The 22,949-nt window shown below is 33.9% G+C and overlaps 1 protein-coding gene and 1 long non-coding RNA gene across 2 annotated transcripts in view; one reads left to right on the forward strand and one right to left on the reverse strand.

Annotated features, from left to right (window-relative positions):
* The window catches only part of LOC132713325 (uncharacterized), a 72,010-nt gene extending 63,016 nt beyond the window's left edge, over nucleotides 1-8,994 (forward strand). The window contains exon 4 of the mRNA XM_060695873.1: nucleotides 1,951-8,994. Coding sequence (XP_060551856.1) covers nucleotides 1,951-2,153 — 203 coding nt within the window. The 3' untranslated portion in view covers nucleotides 2,154-8,994. The remainder of the gene's footprint in view (nucleotides 1-1,950) is intronic.
* LOC132713326 (uncharacterized) lies at nucleotides 8,431-20,173 on the reverse strand. The gene is made up of 2 exons (XR_009623433.1): nucleotides 19,846-20,173; nucleotides 8,431-16,051 (listed from the first exon to the last, which is right to left on the reverse strand). It is a non-coding gene; the product is annotated as an uncharacterized LOC132713326 (long non-coding RNA).
* Nucleotides 20,174-22,949: the final 2,776 nt, after the last annotated feature.

Genomic DNA, 22,949 nt, shown 5'->3' on the forward strand with positions numbered 1-22,949 from the left:
GTCACATAAGTTTTGTCTATATAATTTGTATATTTATACATACACATTTATATATAAACATACACACCAATAAATATATATGGTCATTTAAAGAACAAATCTGTGAAAATTCAGTAATTTAACCTTCACGGTCAAGGTCATTAGAGAGCCCAAGTGAATTTAAGTTGGATACACATGAAGGTCTTGTCCTTAAGAATGTTTTTGTTATAATATGAAGTTGATCCATTCAATAATAGCAAAGTTACAGCCAGTTACAGCAAAAAATATATGAAAATTTCAATAATTTGACCGTCAAAGTCAAGGTCATTTATGAGTGAAGGTTAAGGTCTGTCTGGTTATATTTAAGGGTTTTCCTTGAAGATTATTATGTTCAAGTTTGAAGACAATCCATTCAAAAATAACAAAGTTACAGCCCATAATAGCCAAAAAAAATGAAAATTTCAATAATTTGACCTTCAAAGTCAAGGTCATTTATAAGTGAAGGTTAAGGTCTTACAAGAATGTTGCTCTGCATGTGTAGTTCTGCACCTGGGTAATTTCGTGAGTATATTTTTAGTATTTTAGAGTTATTGCCCTTGACTTAGTAAAAAATTCAAATTTTCAACTTGTGTCGCACGTAACTCAAAAAATATTTGACCTAGAGTCATGAAACCTTACAGGAATGTTGATCAGTATGTGTAGTTGTGCACCTGGGTATTTTCGTGTGGATATTTTAGTATTTTTAGAGTTATTGCCCTTGACTTAGTAAAATTTTCCAATTTGCAACTTGTGTCACAGGTAACTCAAAAAAGTATTTGACCTAGAGTCATGAAACCTTACAGGAATGTTGCTCAGCATGTGTAGTTGTGCACCTGGGTATTTTCGTGTGTTTATTTTTAGTATTTTTTAGAGTTATTGCCCTTGATTTAGTAAAAAATTACAATATTTTACTTGTGTTGCTCGTAACTCAAAATGTTTATGACCTGTAGGCCTGAAAGTTTACAAGAATGTTGATCATCATGTGTACTTGTGCACCTTAGGGCTTTCTTGTGGATTTATTCAGTATTTGTAGTATTTGCCCTTTACTGAATACAAGATTTTTAGTTTTCAACTTGGGCAGATGTAGCCAACAAAATATTTGACCTAGAGACATAAGATTGACAAATCGGTTTGAGTGTGTAGGCACCCGTGTCCTATGGACACATTTCTAGTTGCATATATCATTGCCCAGTAGACTTCTAAAAAGGTTTATTGATTATGATCCCGTGCGGTGTAAAAATACCTCACATTTGAGGTCATTTACTTTACATACACATGTTATAGTTATAGTTACAAAGTTATTTCCCTGGGGTTAAAAGGCCCAACCCTTTGGGTCACGTAGTTTATAAAGGCATGTTTAGTAAAATGTCTTAACAATGTCTTCTCAGAATTTTCAATACCTAGAGCTTAGATATTTTTTGCTTGTGATCCTTTAAAATGTTACAGTAGTCATGCCCCAACTCCCTGGGTAGAAACTGACCCTTGGGTCAGTTTAATAAGAAAATATACTAGTATTTTTTTGTGTGAAACTACACTACCCAGAGCATAGATTTTAAGCATGTACCATTGCCAAGTAAATATCTACAGTAGTTGTGTTAGTGATGTCCCTTTGTTAAATCATGGGGCAACCAAGGAAAACTACAATGCACAGAGCTAAAATATTTTGCCTGTACTGTTTCCTTGTGATTAAAAGAGCATAGGAAGGATAACCATTAGAAATATTTAATACAGATACTATTTTGAATTTACTTGGTTAAAAAAATTATTAGTGATATTAATTAATGTATTTTCGTATAATTTAAAACAAAGACTTGTAGATTGTAAAACACAAAACTGGTATCAACAGATTAACATAGATGCTTTAGTTGGCATATAGTTTTGTCTATTCTACGGTATACCATTTTCATAGTAAATAAGTTACCTCTTTTCCAGAACCGAATCCAAAAGAACCTGTAGTTGATATTGATGGTAATGACAACGGCAATGATAAACAATCTGACGAGGGTTACGATACTAAAAAGGGTGAAGATTCAACGTCTGCGAAAGAATCAAAAGACGACGGAAATGGTTCTACAGTTTTATCAGCTTCATTTTTAGCAACCGTTATTTCAATTTTCCTCACTATAGTTGTTTAAAAGATTTGACTTTCATTAGATCTAAATGACATTTAACTAATTGCTATTTGGGTGGTATAAATCAAACTGTTATAGGGATATCAGGCACCAGAAAATCATTCCTCGACAGCTTATTGTGATAAACAAAGGATGTTGAACTGCCATATCGTAAACAATATTAAATGCAAGCAAAGCGGCAGTCCGTGTTAGTTATCCACAGAAGGTTGAAAACAAGACACAGGTTGAACACCACCAATTCCGCTATTTAGATTATCCTTACACATTAATGTGTATTTTCGCAATCAAATTGTATTAAGATTAATCATTAATGAAAATGAACATAATTGCAAGATTCACGCACAAGAATATTGATGAAAATGCGATACATGTACACTTACAGCCACACAATGGATATTTGTGCTGAAAAATATATGAAAGTTTAAGAAAATGCGATATTTACTGGGGAATGTGCTGTATTGGTCAACAAACTAGTGATATCAGTGGATTAATTATGGTTTCCTTACTCTTTTAACTTTCTTTCTTTTTTTGCAAATATTTAAAAAACTATTCGGATTACATCTAAAGGCATGATATTATTGTTACATTAACATGTCTTGATGATGGAAAAGTTTATACAATTCTAAGAACAGTCTTTTGAAAATAATAAACAATAAAATTATTTTGACATTCATTACTGAATTTTCAGTTTTGGCTGAATTATTTGTGTGTGCTAAACATGATATTCAATTTATCAAAATAAAGTTATAATACTTGTTCATACAATATTGATTGAAACGTTGGAGGTCAATTAATAAAACTTTGGAGAATTTTGTGTGAAATAGATGTAACTCTGAAAAAGAGGGTACACATATTTTGCTCAAACCCTTTGATAGTTTGCTTCTTTTTACCCTTTTTGCGAAAATACCTTACTTTTCCTAAGAACTGTTTTGTTTTCATTATTAAAACCAATATAACCTTTTTAATGTGATGTGTAGGATTATATATTTGTATGCAAGAAGTTGTCAAATGTAATAAAAATTAGACTGAAAACCAGTCAAAACTTCAATGTTTGAATTGCAAAAATTAAAACCAAGCTTTTCAGACTGGTTGTAAGATTCATTATTTTTGCATTGGCTTGTGTGAAAGATTAAAAAGCCTCATTACCTCATGGTGAAAACTGTTTGTTCAAATAACCGCATTACTCATCATTGTTATTGTTGTGTTCTAAGCTTTGCATACTAGAATGTATTTAAATATAGGGTAAACCCATGAAATACTGAAATTGTTTGGATGACATTTTTATTATATGATTATGATATAAAATCTAAAATTAATCAGTTATCATTTTACCATGAAAGATAAGTGTACCAGCGTTTTTATATATTTTTAGTCAAAATGCATTTTTTAACTCTAGTAACTTCCCTTGATGTGTCATTCACAGTTACATCCCCTTATCAAGTAATATGTGTGTATGACAGATTCACAAAACTATTTCACAGCAAATTTAACAGAAAGAAATGAAATTAGTTTAATATGAATTGGACAATAAAATACAAAAACAAGAAGAATTAAATAATACTAATAATAAAATTGGGCTAAGTTTTTTTTGAATATTTCTTTAAATAACATGAAAAACCTCTGAAATGAGAACTTTGAAAACCCAAAAAAATATCATTACACCTTTAATGTGAGAATGAGATAGCTTCAGGTTTTATTTATTTTGCTTGCTTGCCAAATTTGTACATTTTTTCTAATTTTATTTATAACTTGTGTTGAGCAAATAACTTGTGTTGAGCAAGTTATATGATGTTAATTTATGTTAAATATTTTACAATATATAATTTATTATAAAGACTCATCATAAACATCAAACTTAAAGTTCATTTAAACAGATGAAATAAAATACTTATCTGTGGGTAAGACATATATATGAAGAGCTGCTAAACTAGAGGCGTTGGTAACGCTACAGTATTTTATTAAAAATTATTTTTAGTAATAATGCAACCAAATTTTTTAAGAAGCCCGAGTTAAAGTAGAAAGAATACATGACTTCCTTTGTATAGTTAAATTCCCAATACTAGAAAAGTGTGTGTCGGATATGCTACAAAAATGATAAACTATTTAATGGTAAGAATGTGCTAACCAGTGTAAATATATTTTTTTTTTATTTTCTTATTTTCTTTTTTGTGCAAATGTGTTAGTGCGTAAGATGACTGCAAATACTTTGTACATTTTTTTATTTTAGATATGTGTAGAAAATGCTTAAAATTTTGGTCAGGAAATACGTATAGAAAGTTAACTGAAGATTTGAAATTAAAATTGGACACAATAACAACGTGTAATCATGCTTAAAGATTATAGTCTGCAATACGTTCCTGTAACAATGGAGATTTTCATGTATAGGAATCTTATTGTTATAAATTCTTATTATTGTGAGGCCTGTAAAAAAAACAATTGTACAATATATGTGGAATACATGTAAATGTAATAAGATAAACAGCTGTTTTACAATGTTCAAGCCATTGATAACATGCGAAATCAGGGTTGAATGCCTTACGGTTCTTTTTTTTTGACATTTTGGCCAAAAAGCTTGATACTGAAGACCAATCTTGAGACTCTAGCATTTGAGTGGTTTAATTCCTTATTTAAGTAAGAAATTGACCAATATCAAAGGTGGATTTCAGGACTGGTTGCCTTTTTATGTTTATATGTAACATAACCTTTGATAATATGTGCATTATGAGAATGAGAAAAAATTCTGATGTAACAATTTTAAATCATTTTACATGATTTAATTAATATTTATTTTACTTTTGTTTATTTTTGCTTTAAATATCATATGAAATATTTCATGTTCCCGGTAATCAGTTTGAAATGGCATAAACCTTCTACCAATAGCAACAATAACTAGTAGTATGTCTAAGTTCTTAGAAACTTCATTGTCAAAATTTAAGTTTCTTATTTGTGAAAAATTAGTTTATTATATTTGTCAAAAATTGGTTTCTTATTTGTCAAAAATTAGTTTCTTATTTGTCAAAAATTAGTTTCTTACTTGTCAAAAATTAGTTTCTTATTTACTTGAATTAAATTCATCATTCAAGCACTTTGATTAATCTATCACATATTGAAAGTAAAATGTTGAATGATTATAATGTTACCACTTGATAGCAAGTTGTATTATCCAGGACCTTGTTGTTGGTTTTTGTCAGAAATGAGTTATAGGGAAATGGTGGTATATTGTGTTATTAATAGATGCATTTCTTGTTTCAGTTTTCTCCTTATCATGCAAATGACATGTACACTCAAATATGGAAGAAGTGTTATAACATTTTGAATTGTACCCAGGAGATCCAACATTATACTGTGTTCATAGAAATGTATTCAATCTCATTTTTTATTTTAGAAGTAAAAAAAATGTTATTTAATATAAGCTTTCATTTTCTGAAATATTAAAGTACTAATGTATCATATGAAAGGGGATAGTACTAATGTATCATATGAGATATTGATTATGGGGACTATAGCTCTGAAATACTAAATATAAAATCAACAATGTAAATACTGTGTAAACATTTTGCATGAGATAAGCAATATATACCAGTATAGTTATATTTCTGCAAAGTTTCATTCCTTTAACACAGAAAAAAGCAAGTATGGTTAAGAAAGTTTGTTTGAAGTATAACACAATTTCAACTTTATTTCAGGGAAAACAAAATCAGATTTACTTTGAACATAACAATATAGTTAATTTACATAATAGAAATGAGGAGATTTGCATACATTTATATATATACAGTAAGCTCATTTCTAGTGCCTGTTTTTCACTAAACTATTCTACATTACATTGTTTCATGATTATCTCCCCCTAGTCATTAATAAGTAGATGTACATACTCTTATTGCTTGGTATTGTTATGTGTTAATTATTTCTTATATAAACACTGCCTATTGTTGTTTTTCTGACTTATTTAATGAAGAGTATGCTTGGGTTAAACTATATAACTATATCTCATTTTGATTCAATGTCTTAGGAACTTAATTATCTCCCTTAGAAATTGTGTTTTTTACCTCACCTGAGCTAGCTCAGGGTGAGCTTTTAGGATCATTGAATGTCCGTCTTCCGTCCACACTCTAGCGGTCACATTTCTTGCCTCAATCATCATCAAACTTTGTCAGGATGCTTATCTAGGTAATTGCTCGGATGAGTTCGAACTTGGGTCATCTCGGATGAAAAACTACGTCACAGGAGCTAAAAATAGCAAAGCCTTGTTAACACTCTAGTGGCTACTGTTTTGATCCAAATATCCTGGAAATTGGTCTGAAAGTTTGTTTTGATGATTTCTAGGTCATGTTCGAACATCGGTCACCTGGGGTCAAAAACTAGGTCACACCGCCCAAATATGGAAAAACCTTATTACACTCTAGTGGTCAATTATCATCAAACTTGATCAGAATGCTTGTCGTAGATAATTGCTCGGATGAGTTCGAACATGGGTCATCTTGGATGAAAAACTAGGTCACAGGAGCTAAAAATAGAAAAATCTTTTTAACACTCTAGTGGCTACTGTATTGATCCAAGTATACTGGAAATTGGTCTGAAAGTTTGTTTTTATGATTTTTAGGTCAAGTTTGAATATGTATATATATATATATTCACACATACCATCACTTACGGGGACCAACTAGAGTGGCATTATTTCATGCAGTCAGTTTTTATATATGCCACTATGTAGGCATATAATGAACATTTCCAAACAACAGAACTAAGGGGTACTAATTAAGTTATATATATCAACTATATATTTAATTTTACAATAGGTGAAAACATTTTGACAGGAAACATAAAACCCCATTAAAAATATATACATTTGTGGTGCATATGGCATTAACTATTAAAACCGGCTTACGGGCACTATTTTAGAAGGGTAGCCTACACCCCCATACGTCATTTTAAACATGCTAGAATTGCGAGGTCTTATGTATGCCCCACATTAAATATAAACCCCACAAGTATGGTCTTAAATAGACCGATGCCCCGTAAATGGAGGAATGTAACTGTATATCCAAGTATACTGTATATACATATATATATATATACATATGTATATATATATACATGTATATATATAACCTGGGGTCAAAAACTAGGTCACACTGCTCAAATATGGATAATCCTTGTTAACACTCGAGTGGTCACATTGTTGACTCACCTGTCATGAAACTTGGTCAGAATGCTCTTGTCTAAGTAATTGTTCAGATAAGTTCAATGGGTCAGGTGAGCGATCTAGGGCCATCTTGTTGTTTTTTTACTAGCTTAATCGCTTATTATCTAGGTGGAATAAATTGAATAGTCTCCTTTTATGTTTATGTTTCCTATTTCTATTCACTGAAACAACTGGTTTCTAATATGAACCACTTGGTGTACCTAGTTTATAAATGGGAAACCTGCTTTAGAAGACATTCAGAATTTTGTCAGTCACCTTGCAACAACTACTGGTACACATGTTGGGAAACAACTTGATCAAGAAAAATAATAAAACTTGCATATATACATTTGTACTTTAAAATATGGTGTTTATTTCTTTTAATTAAATGACAAATTTAATTTTGAAATTCCTTTTACAAAATGATTTAGTGTATCACTATGTATTAACAGATTACCCACAATATATACAGAGTAATATGTACAGAGTGGCATCTTTAAAAGTTCTTTTTGGGTATACAATTAAAGTCAGTGATAGTACTTAAATAAGGAAAAAGATTCCTTATGTTTGATAAGAATACATATAATTTTTTTTCAAAATATAAATTCAATATAACAAGGAAATCACTAAGTATTTTCATTTTACTCTAACTGAAGCAGTCAATTTACATGTTAATATCTTTGAAATTATTCATACAAAAAAACCCCCAAAAACTGACAAGATAAAAAATTATCAAAACAACAGATGTTTGAATTACAGAAAACATACTTGATTTTAATGGAATTTTTATTGTAAAGATGTTCTTGTTTTTTTTATTTTCACTTTGAAGGTTAGCTAATATATTGACTTGTTTATGCTACCACTTTAGTCAGGCCGGCCTGTGCATCCATACACCAGTGTAGTCAGACTGGCCTGTGCATCCGTACACCAGTGTAGTCAGGCTGGCCTGTGCATCCGTACACCAGTGTAGTCAGGCCGGCCTGTGCATCCGTACACCAGTGTAGTCAGGCTGGCCTGTGCATCCATACACCAGTGTAGTCAGGTCAGCCTGTGCATCCGTACACCAGTGTAGTCAGGCCAGCCTGCATGTCTGACAACTCTACATTGTTGGGTGCTCAATTTTAGCATTCTTAGGTTGAAATCATGGATATTTCCAAATATAAAGCTGGACAACTCCAATATACAGTGTGAAAAGGGTTAACAATAAAGCACTTTTCAATTTAATACAATGTAACCTGTTTGGAGACCCAACAATTAAAAGTTAAATATGAAAAAAAAGTTAAAGGGTCAGTACTGTATGGAGACCATTATTCAGACAGAAGCAGGTTGTCTTTTATACTTAGGTGGTTTTTATTGACAGTATTAGGTTCAGTTATTGTTTCAATTTAAATAAAAAAGCAATATAGTCTTAGGAAGCAGATGACTTTTTAGCTGAAGTTAGTATTTCAGCATAGGTTTGACTGTGTTAGTGTATATAAAACCCATGTTCCACATTTTTGGTAATAAATCTGTCAGTTATTTAACAATTTAAATCTTCTTCTGCAGCTATTGTGAGATAGCATTAGCAAAGTTTCCATGTAAAAAGCTTGTATAATATATATTGATATGCATGTTTGTCTTTTACTAAATATAAAACAATAAAGTAATACTGTCAAATTTGCTGATGTTTGATGTCTTAATTATCCTCCCTTGCTTGTTGTTGTGGTTTGTAATCGTACTGGAAAGGTGTTAGTTTTGAAAATCACTCGGTCACATAGGAATGGACAGTAACCTTACACTTTGTCCCTGTACTCTTTATTAGATCTGAATGGCTACAAGCTACAACATATGCAGGGCGTCCGTGGCCGAGTGGTTAAGGTCGTTGACTTGAAACCACTTGCCCTTCACCGCTGTAAGTCGAATCCCGACGGGGACTTTGAATTCTGTCATGTGAGGAAGCTATCCAGCTAACTTACGGAACGTCGATGGTTCTACTCAGGTACCTGTTTGTGCCTGAAATAATGCAAGGAAGGGCACCTGAGGTCTTCCTCCACCAGTAAAGCTGGAACGTCGCCATATGACCAATACTGTATCGGTGTGACATAAAACCCAATAAAAAACAAGAGGGCCATGATGGCCAGAGGTCGCTCACCTGTATTTAGCCCCCCCCCCATAAGAAGATGTTTCATGCTAAACATCTAAGCTCTAGCTCATTGGGCTTTTTAAAAGAAGATTTTTTAAAGTTTTTACTATACACATATAGTTAAAAACAATGACACCCCTGGGGCGGGGCCAGTTTTGACCCCAGGGCTTTTATTTGAACAAACTTTGTAGACACTTACTAGAAGATGTTTCATGCTTTATATCTAAACTCTAGCTATTTGGGTTTTTTCAAAGAAGATTTTAAGTTTTTGCTATACACATATAAGGAAAATCAATGACCCCCCGGGCGGGGCCAATTTTGTCCCCAGGGCTTTTATTTGAACAAACTTTGTAGACACTTGTTAGAAAATGTTTCTTGCTTAATATCTAAACTCTAGCTATATGGGTTTTTTCAAAGAAGATTTTTTAAGTTTTTGCTATACAAATATAAGGAAAATCAATGACCCCCAGGGTGGGGCCAATTTTGACCCCAGGGCTTTTATTTGAACAAACTTGGTAGACACCTATTAGAACATGTTTGATGCTAAATATCTTAGCTCTAGCTCTTTGAGTTCTTTAAAAGAAGATTTTTTAAGTTTTTACTATATGCATATAGGGAAAATCAATGACCCCCTGGGGCGGGGCCAATTTTGACCCCAGGGCTTTTATTTGAACAAACTTGGTAAACACTTATTAGAACATGTTTCATGCTAAACATCTAAGCTCTAGCTCATTGGGCTTTTTAAAAGAAGATTTTTTAAAGTTTTTACTATACACATATAGTTAAAAACAATGACACCCCTGGGGCGGGGCCAGTTTTGACCCCAGGGCTTTTATTTGAACAAACTTTGTAGACACTTACTAGAAGATGTTTCATGCTTAATATCTAAACTCTAGCTATTTGGGTTTTTTCAAAGAAGATTTTAAGTTTTTGCTATACACATATAAGGAAAATCAATGACCCCCCGGGCGGGGCCAATTTTGTCCCCAGGGCTTTTATTTGAACAAACTTTGTAGACACTCGTTAGAAAATGTTTCTTGCTTAATATCTAAACTCTAGCTATATGGGTTTTTTCAAAGAAGATTTTTTAAGTTTTTGCTATACAAATATAAGGAAAATCAATGACCCCAGGGTGGGGCCAATTTTGACCCCAGGGCTTTTATTTGAACAAACTTGGTAGACACCTATAAGAACATGTTTGATGCTAAATATCTTAGCTCTAGCTCTTTGAGTTCTTTAAAAGAAGATTTTTAAGTTTTTACTATATGCAAATAGGGAAAAGCAATGACCCCCTGGGGCGGGGCCAATTTTGACCCCAGGGCTTTTATTTGAACAAACTTGGTAGACACTTATTAGAACATGTTTCATGCTAAACATCTAAGCTCTAGCTCATTGGGCTTTTTAAAAGAAGATTTTTTAAAGTTTTTACTATACACATATATTTAAAAACAATGACACCCCTTGGGCGATGCCAATTTTGACCCCAGGGCTTTTATTTGAACAAACTTTGTAGACACTTACTAGAAAATGTTTCATGCTTTATATCTAAACTCTAGCTATTTGGGTTTTTTCAAAGAAGATTTTAAGTTTTTGCTATACACATATAAGGAAAATCAATGACCCCCAGGGCGGGGCCAATTTTGACCCCAGGGCTTTTATTTGAACTAACTTTGTAGACACTCATTAGAAGATGTTTCATGCTTTATATCTAAACTCTAGCCATTTTGGTTTTTTCAAAGAAGATATTTAAAGATTTTGCTATACACATATAAGGAAAACCAATGACCACCGGGGCGGGGCCAATTTTGACCCAAGGGCTTTTATTTGAACAAACTTAGTAGACACCTATTAGAACATGTTTCAAGCTAAATATCTTAGCTCTAGCTCTTTGAGTTCTTTAAAAGAAGATTTTTTAAGTTTTTACTATATGCATATAGGGAAAATCAATGACCCCCTTGGGGGGCCAATTTTGACCCCAGGGCTTAAATTTGAACAAACTTGGTAGACACTTATTAGAACATGTTTCATACTAAATATCTCAGCTCTAGCTCTTTTGGTTCTTTAAAAGAAGATTTTTTAAGTTTTTACTATATGCATATAGGGAAAATCAATGACCCCCTGGGGCGGGGCCAATTTTGACCCCAGGGCTTTTATTTGAACAAACTTGGTAGACACTCACTAGAAGATGTTTCATGTCAAATATCTAAGCTCTAGCTCTTAGGGTTTTTTAAAAGAAGATATTTAAAGTTTTTTCTTTCGGTTGCCATGGCAACCAAAGTTCTGTATGGAATTAAAGTCTTTGAACAATTTTTAAAGGTGACCACCAAAGGAACATTCCTGTGAAGTTTGGATGAAATTAGCCTAGTGGTTTATGAGGAGATGTCATTTAAAGTAAAAGTTTACGGACGCCGGACGAAAAGCAATCACAAAAGCTCACCCTGTCACTTTGTGACAGGTGAGCTAAAAAAAAAAACACCATATGCATAATAAAATAGCAGCATCCAATTATAAAACATTTGAGGATGAATCTCATTGCATAAACCTTCTTCACTTACATTGTAACAGAAAAACAAGAGGGCCATGATGGCCCTGAAGTCGCTCACCTGTATATAGCAACCCCCCCCCCAACCCCCCTGGCAGGGCCGATTTTAACCCAAGGGCTTTTATTTGAACAAACTTGGTAGACAAACATAAGATGTTTCATGCTAAACATCTAATCTCTAGCTCATTGGGTTTCTTAAAAGAAGATTTTTTAAGGTTTTATTATACACATATAGTTAATAAATGACACCCCTGGGGCGGGGCCAGTTTTGACCCCAGGGCTTTTATTTGAACAAACTTTATAGACACTTACTAGAAGATGTTTCATGCCTTATATCTAAACTCTAGCTATTTGGGTTTTTTCAAAGAAGATTTTTAAGTTTTTGCTATACACATATAAGGAAAATCAATGACCCCCAGGGCGGGGCCAATTTTGACCCCAGGGCTCTTATTTGAACATACTTGGTAGAAACCCATTAGAACATGTTCCATGCAAATATCTTAGCTCTAGCTCTTTGAGTTCTTTAAAAGAAGATTTTTTAAGTTTTTACTATATGCATATAAGGAAAATCAATGATCCCCTGGGGCGGGGCCAATTTTGACCCCGGAGCTTTTATTTGAACAGACTTGGTAGACACTCATAAGAACATGTTCCATGCTAAACATCTTAGCTCTAGCTCTATGGGTTCTTTAAAAGAAGATTTTTTAAGTTTTAACTATATGCATATAGGGAAAATCAATGACCCCCTGGGGCAGGGCCAATTTTGACCCCAGTGCTTTTATTTGAACAAATTTGGTAGACACTCATTAGAAGATGTTTCATGCTAAATATCTTAGCTCTAGCTCTTTGGGTTCTATAAAAGAAGATTTTTTAAGTTTTTACTATATGCATATAGGGAAAATCAATGACCCCCTGGGGCGGGGCCAATTTTGACCCCAGGGCTTTTATTTGAACACACTTGGTAGACACCCACTAGAAGATGTTTCATGGCAAATATCTAAGCTCTTGCTCTTACAGTTTTTTAAAAGAAGATATTTTAAGTTATTTCTTTTGGTTGCCATGGCAACCAGGGTTCTGCATGGAATTACATTCTTTGAACAATTTTTAAAGGTGACCACCAAAGGAACATTCCTGTGAAGTTTGGATGAAATTGGCTTAGTAGTTTATGAAGAGATGTCATTTAAAGTAAAAGTTTACAGACGGACGGACTCTTTGATTCTGTCACATGCCTCTATCAACTTTTCCTGCAGGACTGCGAGCACTACTCGAAAAAAGTTTGGGAAGTCAAAACACTGAAATAGTAATTTAATAAGACATAATTACACTGTTTCTGGACGAGGGACGAAAAGCGATCACAAAAGCTCACCCCGTCACTTTGTGACAGGTGAGCTAAAAACATAACACGTCTCTCAGCGTAATGGTGCATATAAGCAACCCAAGAACTAAAATATAACACCCTCGACTTCAAGTATAATAGTGTGAAATATTCAAATTATTCATATTTCTTTAATTTTTGCCGCTACATATAAATTACTCTTAATGTTTATCAAAAACAGTTCAAACTTCAAAAATAAGACATATAACACAAAAGACATACAAGAGGGCCATGATGGCCCTGAGGTAGCTCACCTGTATATAGCCCCCCCCCCCCTTTTATTTGAACAGACTTGGTAGACACCCATAAAAAGGTGTTTCATGCTAAACATCTAAGTTCTAGCTCATTGGGTTTTTTAAAAGAAGATTTTTTAAGTTTTTACTATACACATATAGTTAAAAACAATGACACCTCTGGGGCAGGGCCAGTTTTGACCCCCGGGCTTTTATTTGAACAAACTTTGTAGATATTTACTTAAAAATGTTTCTCGATAATATCTAAACTCAAGCTATTTGGGTTTTTTCAAAGAAGATTTTTAAGTTTTTGCTATACACATATAAGGAAAATCAATGACCCCCGGGGCGGCCAGTTTTGATCCCAGGGCTTTTATTTGAACATACTTGGTAGACACCCATTAGAACATGTTTCATGCTAAATATCTTAGCTCTAGCTCTTTGAGTTCTTTAAAAGAAGATTTTTTAAGTTTTTACTATATGCATATAGGGAAAATCAATGACCCCCTGGGGCGGGGCCAATTTTGACCCCAGGGCTTTTATTTGAACAAACTTAGTAGACACTCATTAGAAGATGTTTCATGCTAAATATCTTAGCTCTAGCTCTTTGGGTTCTTTAAAAGAAGATTTTTAAGTTTTTACTATATGCATATAGGGAAAATCTATGACCCCCTGGGACAGGGCCAATTTAGACCCCAGGGCTTTTATTTGAACAAACTTGGTAGACATTCACTAGAAGATGTTTCATGTCAAATATCTAAGCTCTAGCTCTTACAGTTCTTTAAAAGAAGATTTTTTAAGTTTTTACTATAAGCATATAGGGAAAATCAATGACCCCCTGGGGCGGGGCCAATTTTGACCCCAGGGCTTTTATTTGAACAAATTCGGTAGACACTCATTAGAAGATATTTCATGTCAAATATCTTAGCTCTAGCTCTTTGGGTTCTTTAAAAGAAGATTTTTTAAGTTTTTACTATATGCATATAGGGAAAATCAATGACCCCCTGGGGCAGGGCAAATTTTGACCTCTGGGCTTTTATTTGAACAAACTTGGTAGACACTCATTAGAAGATGTTTCATGCTAAATATCTTAGCTCTAGCTCTTTGGGTTCTTTAAAAGAAGATTTTTTAAGTTTTTACTATATGCATATAGGGAAAATCAATGACCCCCTGGGGCGGGCCAATTTTGACCCCAGGGCTTTTATTTGAACAAACTTGGTAGACACTTACTAGAAGATGTTTCATGCCAAATATCTAAGCTCTAGCTTTTACAGTTCTTTAAAAGAAGATTTTTTAAGTTTTTACTATATGCATATAGGGAAAATCAATGACCCCCCGGGCCGGGGCCAATTTTGACCCCAGGGCTTTTATTTGAACAAACTTTGTAGACACTCACTAGAAGATGTTTCATGCCAAATATCTTAGCTCTAGCTCTTTGGGTTCTTTAAAAGAAGATTTTTTAAGTTTTTACTATATGCATATAGGGAAAATCATTGACCCCCTGGGGCCGGGCCAATTTTGACCCTAGGGCTTTTATTTGAACAAACTTGGTAGACACTCATAAGAAGATGTTTCATGCCAAATATCTAAGCTCTAGCTCTTACGGTTCTTTAAAAGAAGATATTTAAAGATTTTTCTTTCGGTTGCCATGGCAACCAGAGTTCTGCATGAAATGGAATTCTTTGAACAATCTTGATAGAGCTTCATACAAAGAGTATTCCTGCCAAGTTTCATTAACATTGGCCTTGCGGTATCATAGAAGATGTCCTTAGAATATTTAAAATGTGGACGGACGACTGACGACGGACGCCATTTGGTTGGCCATCCTAAAAGCTCACCTGCACTTTGTGCAAGGTGAGCTAACAAGCAGAAATACTTACCTTTATAAGGCCTGTACTAAAAAAAAAAATAACTGCTCTCTGGACTATATTGATCTTACAGATTCTCTTATCTGTTTATTTACTTTTAAGGATGCCTTTTTATGAATTATATAGATGTACATTTTTAACAGCTCGTAACAAATTTGTATATCTGCCATTAGAAAAAAAACATGCCCTATGATGAGGAAAACATTATCCAGTCCAGAGGTGACAATTACATTACTCCCAGTCTCAACTATACATAAAACCATACAAAACGGTTTTACAGAGGTTGCACACATAATGAATCTTTAATTCTTTTTTCTCATTGATTCCTTGTATCACATCTTGTACCAACACTGTCAAAAACCTGGACAACACTTTCTTCATTATGACATATTATGGTATTCAAGTATCCTCAAACTGGTCAAGTATCCTCAAACTGGTCAAACACCTTAAGAACATCCTGTTTCACCACCAGTTGTTTTGGACTGGTTCCAGCTTTGTCAAGTCTACAGTCAGCACCATGTTGCAGTAAGATTAAAACACAGTCTGCATGTTGAGCACCTGCTGCTATATGAAGAGCTGTAAATAACAAGAGCTGTCCGTAAGACAGCGCGCTCGACTTTTTTATTGCTTGCCAATAAAAAAAGTTTTTGCAGTAAAAGGCAATACAAGAATCTCTGTATTTTTAAAGTGAACAATGGCCATGAGCATATACTACTGATTTTAATTTCAAGTACAAAAAGAGAAAAATAACTAGTTGTTTGATACCCTTGAATATTACAGCAATGTTTATATGACATAATTTATGGTAAAGTGAACAAGTGGATAGGAATGAATTTTTTTAGATTTTTTAAGTTTTTTAGTGCTTGCCTATAATACAAAACATTGACAGTTAAGGGCCATAATTCAAATAAAATCTTTGACAGAATTACCTTCTCCTGGACATGTTTGGGAATCATGATTGTAAACAAGTATTCCAACTTTCAAATTAATATCTCAAACAGTTCAGTCAAAAAGTGGACTGGTACTAAAAACTTAACCAAGATTCTAAGTCGATAAAAGGCCTTAATTTTTAAAACAAATCCTTGACAGAGTTACCTTCTCTTGCGTACAGATGGGGGTAATGATGTGAAATAGCATTAAAAGTTTCAAAGCAATATCTCAAAGGGTTAAGGCAATAAGTGGATTTTACCCATATTCAATGTATTTTCTAAGTCAAAAAGGGGCATAATTCTGTCAAAAACCTTGACAGAGTTATGTCCTCTTGTCTGTTGATGAAGGTCGTGATGGTAAAACAAGTATGGTCAGTTTCAAAGCAAATACCTCCAATGGTTTTGAAATAAAGTGAGGTGGTACAAAAAACTTAACCAAGCTCAATACACTTTCTAAGTCAAAAAGGGCCATAATTCTGTCAAAAACCTTGACAGAGTTATGTACTCTTGTCTGTAGATGGAGGTTATGATGGTGAACAAGTATGGTAAGTTTCAAAGCCATACTTGTAATACTTCTGAAATAAAGTGGGGTGGTACGAAAAACTTAACCAAGGTGTGACGCCAACGCCGACGCCGACGCCGGGGCGAGTAGGATAGCTCCCCTTTTCATAGAAAAGTCGAGCTAAAAAGTGATGTTATTGCATATAAATTTGTCAAAGAAAATAGTAAAATTTGTAGTCATACCAAACAAAACTAAAGAAGTCATGGTGAAGAGTTAGAAAATATGACCTTGGAAGTCAAGATCATGTTGGGGTTAAGGTAATACCAAATATGTTTAAATGAAGCTTGTGTTCAGATTGTGTCTAAGTTTTGAAGGTTCTGAATGAACAGACACCATGCTTTACTATTCTCAGTGATTGCCAGATTAAACAAAGGGCATACAAATAAAATCATAAATTTAACAATTGAGAATAACTTCATGACAATTCATGTTAAAGGACATGTGTCAGTGACCTGACATGTAAGTCTAGTACTAGTAACATGAGGAAACAAGAGGGCAATGATGGCCCTGAAGTCGCTCACCTGTATATAGGCCCCCGGAGCGGGGCCAGTTTAAACCCCAGGGCTTTTATTTGAACAAACTTGGTAGACACCCATTAGAAGATGTTTCATGCTAAACATCTAAGGTCTAGCTCGTTGGGTTTTTTAAAAGAAGATTTTTTTCAAGTTTTTTCTTTACACATATAGTTAAAAACAATGACACACCTGGGGCAGGGCCAGTTTTGACCCCAGGGCTTTTATTTGAACAATCTTTGTAGACACTTACTAGAAAATGTTTCATGCTTAATATCTTAACTCTAGCTATTCGGGTTTTTTCAAAGAAGATTTTTAAGTTTTTGCTATACACATATAAGGTAAATCAATGTCCCCCGGGGCGGGCCAATTTTGACCCCAGGGCTTTTATTTGAACAAACTTTGTAGACACTCACTAGAAGATGCTTCATGCTTAATGTCTAAACTCAAGCAATTTGATTTTTTTCAAAGAAGATTTTTTAAGTTTTTGCTATACACATATGGCTGCTTTTCCTTAAGTCGTGGGTTTTCCTTGAGTCGTGGGTGGGTTAAAATCGTAGATGACTTTTTATGTGGTTAAAAATGTATTTTAATTATATATATTTCTTATAATTTGTTGTTAAAAAGTTGTAAATACTGTAATAATCGAATAATTTGGCCATTTGTACGGTTTGTTTACATTTTTTTGACAACAACAACAACAACCTACTGGTTTCCGGTGTTTGGAACAGGTGCGACTTAATTTCGCGCCAAAATTGGGCCCACAGAAAGTCTCACTGAACTATTAATTGAAATATAAACTAACACTTGGTCATCGGCATCATTATATCTATTATCGATCCATTATCCATCTTGAATAAAATTTTGAAATCATTTGTTGTATCTGCGTCATTTTGCAACTAGTTATGTTTGTTTATAAAGCAAAATGAACGGTATAGGATACATTTGAAAACCACATTGCTTTATTAAAATATCATTTGCAATTGTTGCTACAATTTTGTTAATGTGTAAAAGATTTTGAAGACAGAATGAAAGTTGCCCTGATGTTTTATTTTAGTTTCATTACAAACTCTAATAGATCTTATTGAAGACTGTTAAGTACCGAAAAAATTAATCAAATCTGACTCTAAATCGCTAAAGATAGAAGTTTCTAGTCATACAATGATGTTTAATAAATTGGTTAGGTAACTTGAAATAGTTCACTGAGATTTGACAAATGTTTTCTTACACTACTGTTGACATACATGTTAGCCACGACTCAAGGAAAAGCAAAATGCATGTTAATGCAAAATGGTACCTATATAAAATGAGCTAGATAATCGGAAATAAGTCTTAGGAGATGCATAAAAGATCATGACAGTGCAAAATACAAATAGTTTAACATTTTCTGGTAATTTCCATGCTTGTTACTGTGACGTCATCATACGTCACTGGTTTATTTTTAGAAATGCCCACGACTCTTGGTAAATAAAGCATATAAGAAAAATCAATGACCCCTGGGGCGGGGCCAATTTTGTCCCCAGGGCTCTTATTTGAACAAACTTGGTAGACATCCATTAGAACATGTTTCATGCAAAATATCTTAGCTCTAGCTCTTTGGGTTCTTTAAAAGAAGATTTTTTAAGTTTTTACTATATGCATATAAGGAAAATCAATGACCCCCTGGGGCGGGGCCAATTTTGACCCCAGGGCTTTTATTTGAACAAACTTGGTAGACACCCATTAGAAGATGTTTCATGCCAAATATCTAAGCTCTAGCTCTTTGGGTTTTTTAGAAGAAGATATTTTAAGTTTTTTCTTTTGGTTGCCATGGCAACCAGAGTTCTGCATGGAATTAAATTCTTTGAACAATTTTCAAAGGTGACCACCAAAGGAACATTCCTGTGAAGTTTGGATGAAATTGGCCTAGTGGTTTATGATGAGATGTCATTTAAAGTAAAAGTTTGCGGACAACGGACGGACGAAAAGCTATCACAAAAGCTCACCATGTCACTTTGTGACAGGTGAGCTAAAAATGGTGGAGAGCACAGTTGGTCTTAAACCAAAGACCTCTAGGTTGACAAGCACATACTCTTAAGGCATTGGTAGTGAAACCAGTTGTGCTCAGTCCTTAAACCTTTGGGCTGAGAAGGATTTATTTTAACCACTAGGCCACCAATACCCTTTCACATAAAGCAACAATCCCAATTTATGATTGAATCAATTACAGTGCCAGATGACATGAAATTTTTCAACATTTTTGTCACCTTAGTGCAGTAAAAGATTAACTCCTTATATAATTTAATAGGAGTTAACCTATTATTGCACAAAGGTGACAATTTTGATCTATTTTCTCTTTTACAAACAGGTTTGACAAGAGCAACTTACCTGTTCTTCCCTTAGCATCAATGACATTGCTGTTAACACCAAAGTCCAACAACAGTTTTAAAACACCAACATGGCCTTCCTACAATGCCAATAGCAAAATTTTGAAACAAATATTTCATAAAATATATGAATTCATAGAGGATATTTGTTTGTTTTGCATGTAAGATTGAAATTTATTTCACTGAGTGAACACCAGATGCAATATGTTCATGTGTGGCTACGCCACTCTTGAAAATAGAAAAGCTGGTGTTCATGAATGAAATATATTTCATTCTTATATGTAAAAAAAAAATGATTTTAAGTACTTTTTACTGATTTTGCTGTATAACATCGCATTGAAATATAGTGATGTTAAATTTCTCTAGTTCTGTTAAATTTTTAACCAGGTTTTCCGAAAGGAAAAAACTGGTTATTAGATTGAGGTATGTCGGGCGGGCGGGCGGACGGGCGGGCGGGCGGACGGGCGGGCGGGCGGGCGGGCGTAAACAATTTCTTCTGTGCGCAACTCCTCCTACATTTCTCAACGGATTTTGACCAAACTTTCACAGAAGCTTTGTCATCAAGTGCCCTGGCGCATATTGTCGGGGTTTTGCGATTAGATAATATTTGACCTAATTATGGCCCTTTGTTTTTTTTTTCCATATATAAAATATATAGTGAACAATTTCTTCTGTGCGCAACTCCTCCTACATTTCTCAACGGATTTTGACCAAACTTTCTCAGAAGCTTTGTCATCAAGTGCCCTGACACATATTGCCAGGGTTTTGCAATTGGTATATATTTGACCTAATTATGGCCCTTTGTTTTTTTTCCTTATATAGAATATATAGTTTCTGTGCGCAACTCCTCCTACATTTCTCAACGGATTTTGACCAAACTTTCACAGAAGCTTTGTCATCAAGTGCCCTGGCGCATATTGTCGGGGTTTTGCGATTAGATAATATTTGACCTAATTATGGCCCTTTGTTTTTTTCCCTTATATAAAATATATAGTGAACAATTTCTTCTGTGCGCAACTCCTCCTACATTTCTCAACGGATTTTGACCAAACTTTCTCAGAAGCTTTGTCATCAAGTGCCCTGACACATATTGCCAGGGTTTTGCAATTGGTATATATTTGACCTAATTATGGCCCTTTGTTTTTTTTTCCTTATATAGAATATATAGTGAATAATTTCTTCTGTGCGCAACTCCTCCTACATTTCTCAACGGATTTTGACCAAACTTTCTTAGAAGCTTTGTTATCAAGTGCCTGGCACATATTGTCGGGGTTTTGTGATTGGAAAATATTTGACCGAATTATGGCCCTTTGTATATTTTTTCCTTATACAGAATATATAGAGAACAATTTCTTCTGTGCTCAACTCCTCCTACATTCTCAACGGATTTTGACCAAACTTTCTTAGAAGCTTTGTTATCAAGTGCCTGGCACATATTGTCGGGGTTTTGTGATTGGATAATATTTGACCGAATTATGGCCCTTTGTATATTTTTTCCTTATACAGAATATATAGAGAACAATTTCTTCTGTGCTCAACTCCTCCTACATTTCTCAACGGATTTTGACCAAACTTTCTTAGAAGCTTTGTTTTCAAGTGCCTGGCACATATTGTCGGGGTTTTGTGATTGGATAATATTTGACCGAATTATGGCCCTTTGTATATTTTTTCCTTATACAGAATATATAGTGAACAATTTCTACAGTGCGCAACTTCTCCTACATTTCTCAATGGATTTTGACCAAACTTTCACAGAAGCTTTGTCATCAAGTGCCCTGGCGCTCACTAAATTCCCATGTTTCTTCCAAGACATCATTCAAGTATTTTTATTAAAATTGTGAACATACTTTTCTTGATATCGCACAAAACATCACACGCCAATATTGTTGACAAAAGAAAATGACAAGAGACGCAAAAATGCAAAAATTAAGCAAAAATAAAGTACTGTTTACCTTTCTAAAACATTTGGGGAAAAAAGATGAATAGACAACATAAAATTTCTCAATCATTTTTGTTTGAGGAATATTAAAAAAGCCATAATTCCTCCTAAAAGTTCAATTAAAAACAAATGCCCCTTCATGACAAAGCTTCTGTGAAATATTTTGCTGAAAACCTGGTTGCATCGCATTGCGATGTTCCTTGTTAACATGATGTATGACAACATCAACTTTCTTTTCCTAAAGAAGCAAACTTTATGTATGACGGCATTTATTTTTGCCAGTTATTTCAGTTAGTTATGATATTCTTTTCATTCGCATTCAGATATAGTCCGGCTACAGTGAAAATTATATTTTATAAATTTCACTAGTGGTTTATCAGAATATAATTATCTGATATATTACAGTAAAACACTGGAAAGCATGAAATAAAGGGCCATAATTCTGTTAAATTTGGTCGCAGCAAAAAGTCCTTCCTTTACTACCATCTACACGTTAAGGTTGTTCATCCCTGGAAGTTTAAGCAAAATCTCCCGGTTTAAATTCCTTCCTTTACTACCATCTACGCATTAAGGTTGTTCATTCCTGGAAGTTTAAGCAAAATCTGCCATCCGGTTTAAGAGGAGTTGTGTTCACAAGATTTCGGGATGTACAGACAGACATACGGACGGAAGAGTGCAACACTATATGCTTCCCACTTTGTGGAGGCATAAAAATGTGGTAAATAATATTAAAACAGCAAGAAGGTCTTTCTACTTGCAATTCAATCATTGACAATTCAATATAATTAATCAGGGCCCTTTATCCATCCTTTATTCTTCTTTTATTTCATGTCACACTAAAGATGTAACAGTAACTTTGGAACTTTTTTAGATTTACTGATTAATAAACAACTAAGATGTCTCGCCATGCATCAGGTACAAACAATATGTAAATTGACTTCTGTATTTTCGATACATGTAAGAATCTATAAAATTCAAGATTCATTTTAATGATTAAAGTTATTTTGACAAACTTAAGATCCCTCCTTGTCACTGGATATACTTAAACAAGAGCATAACACATGGTGTCAATGCTTCTCTGTTATTTGATAACAAATTTTCATAAATATTCTTAGTTAAAAAGGGGCAGAGTCCTAAAAATATTGGTTTCAAGATAGAAGATCTTG

The sequence above is a fragment of the Ruditapes philippinarum genome, unplaced genomic scaffold (genome assembly GCF_026571515.1).
Source record: "Ruditapes philippinarum isolate M1 unplaced genomic scaffold, ASM2657151v2 ctg1580_1_1_1_1, whole genome shotgun sequence".
Lineage (NCBI taxonomy): Eukaryota > Metazoa > Mollusca > Bivalvia > Venerida > Veneridae > Ruditapes > Ruditapes philippinarum.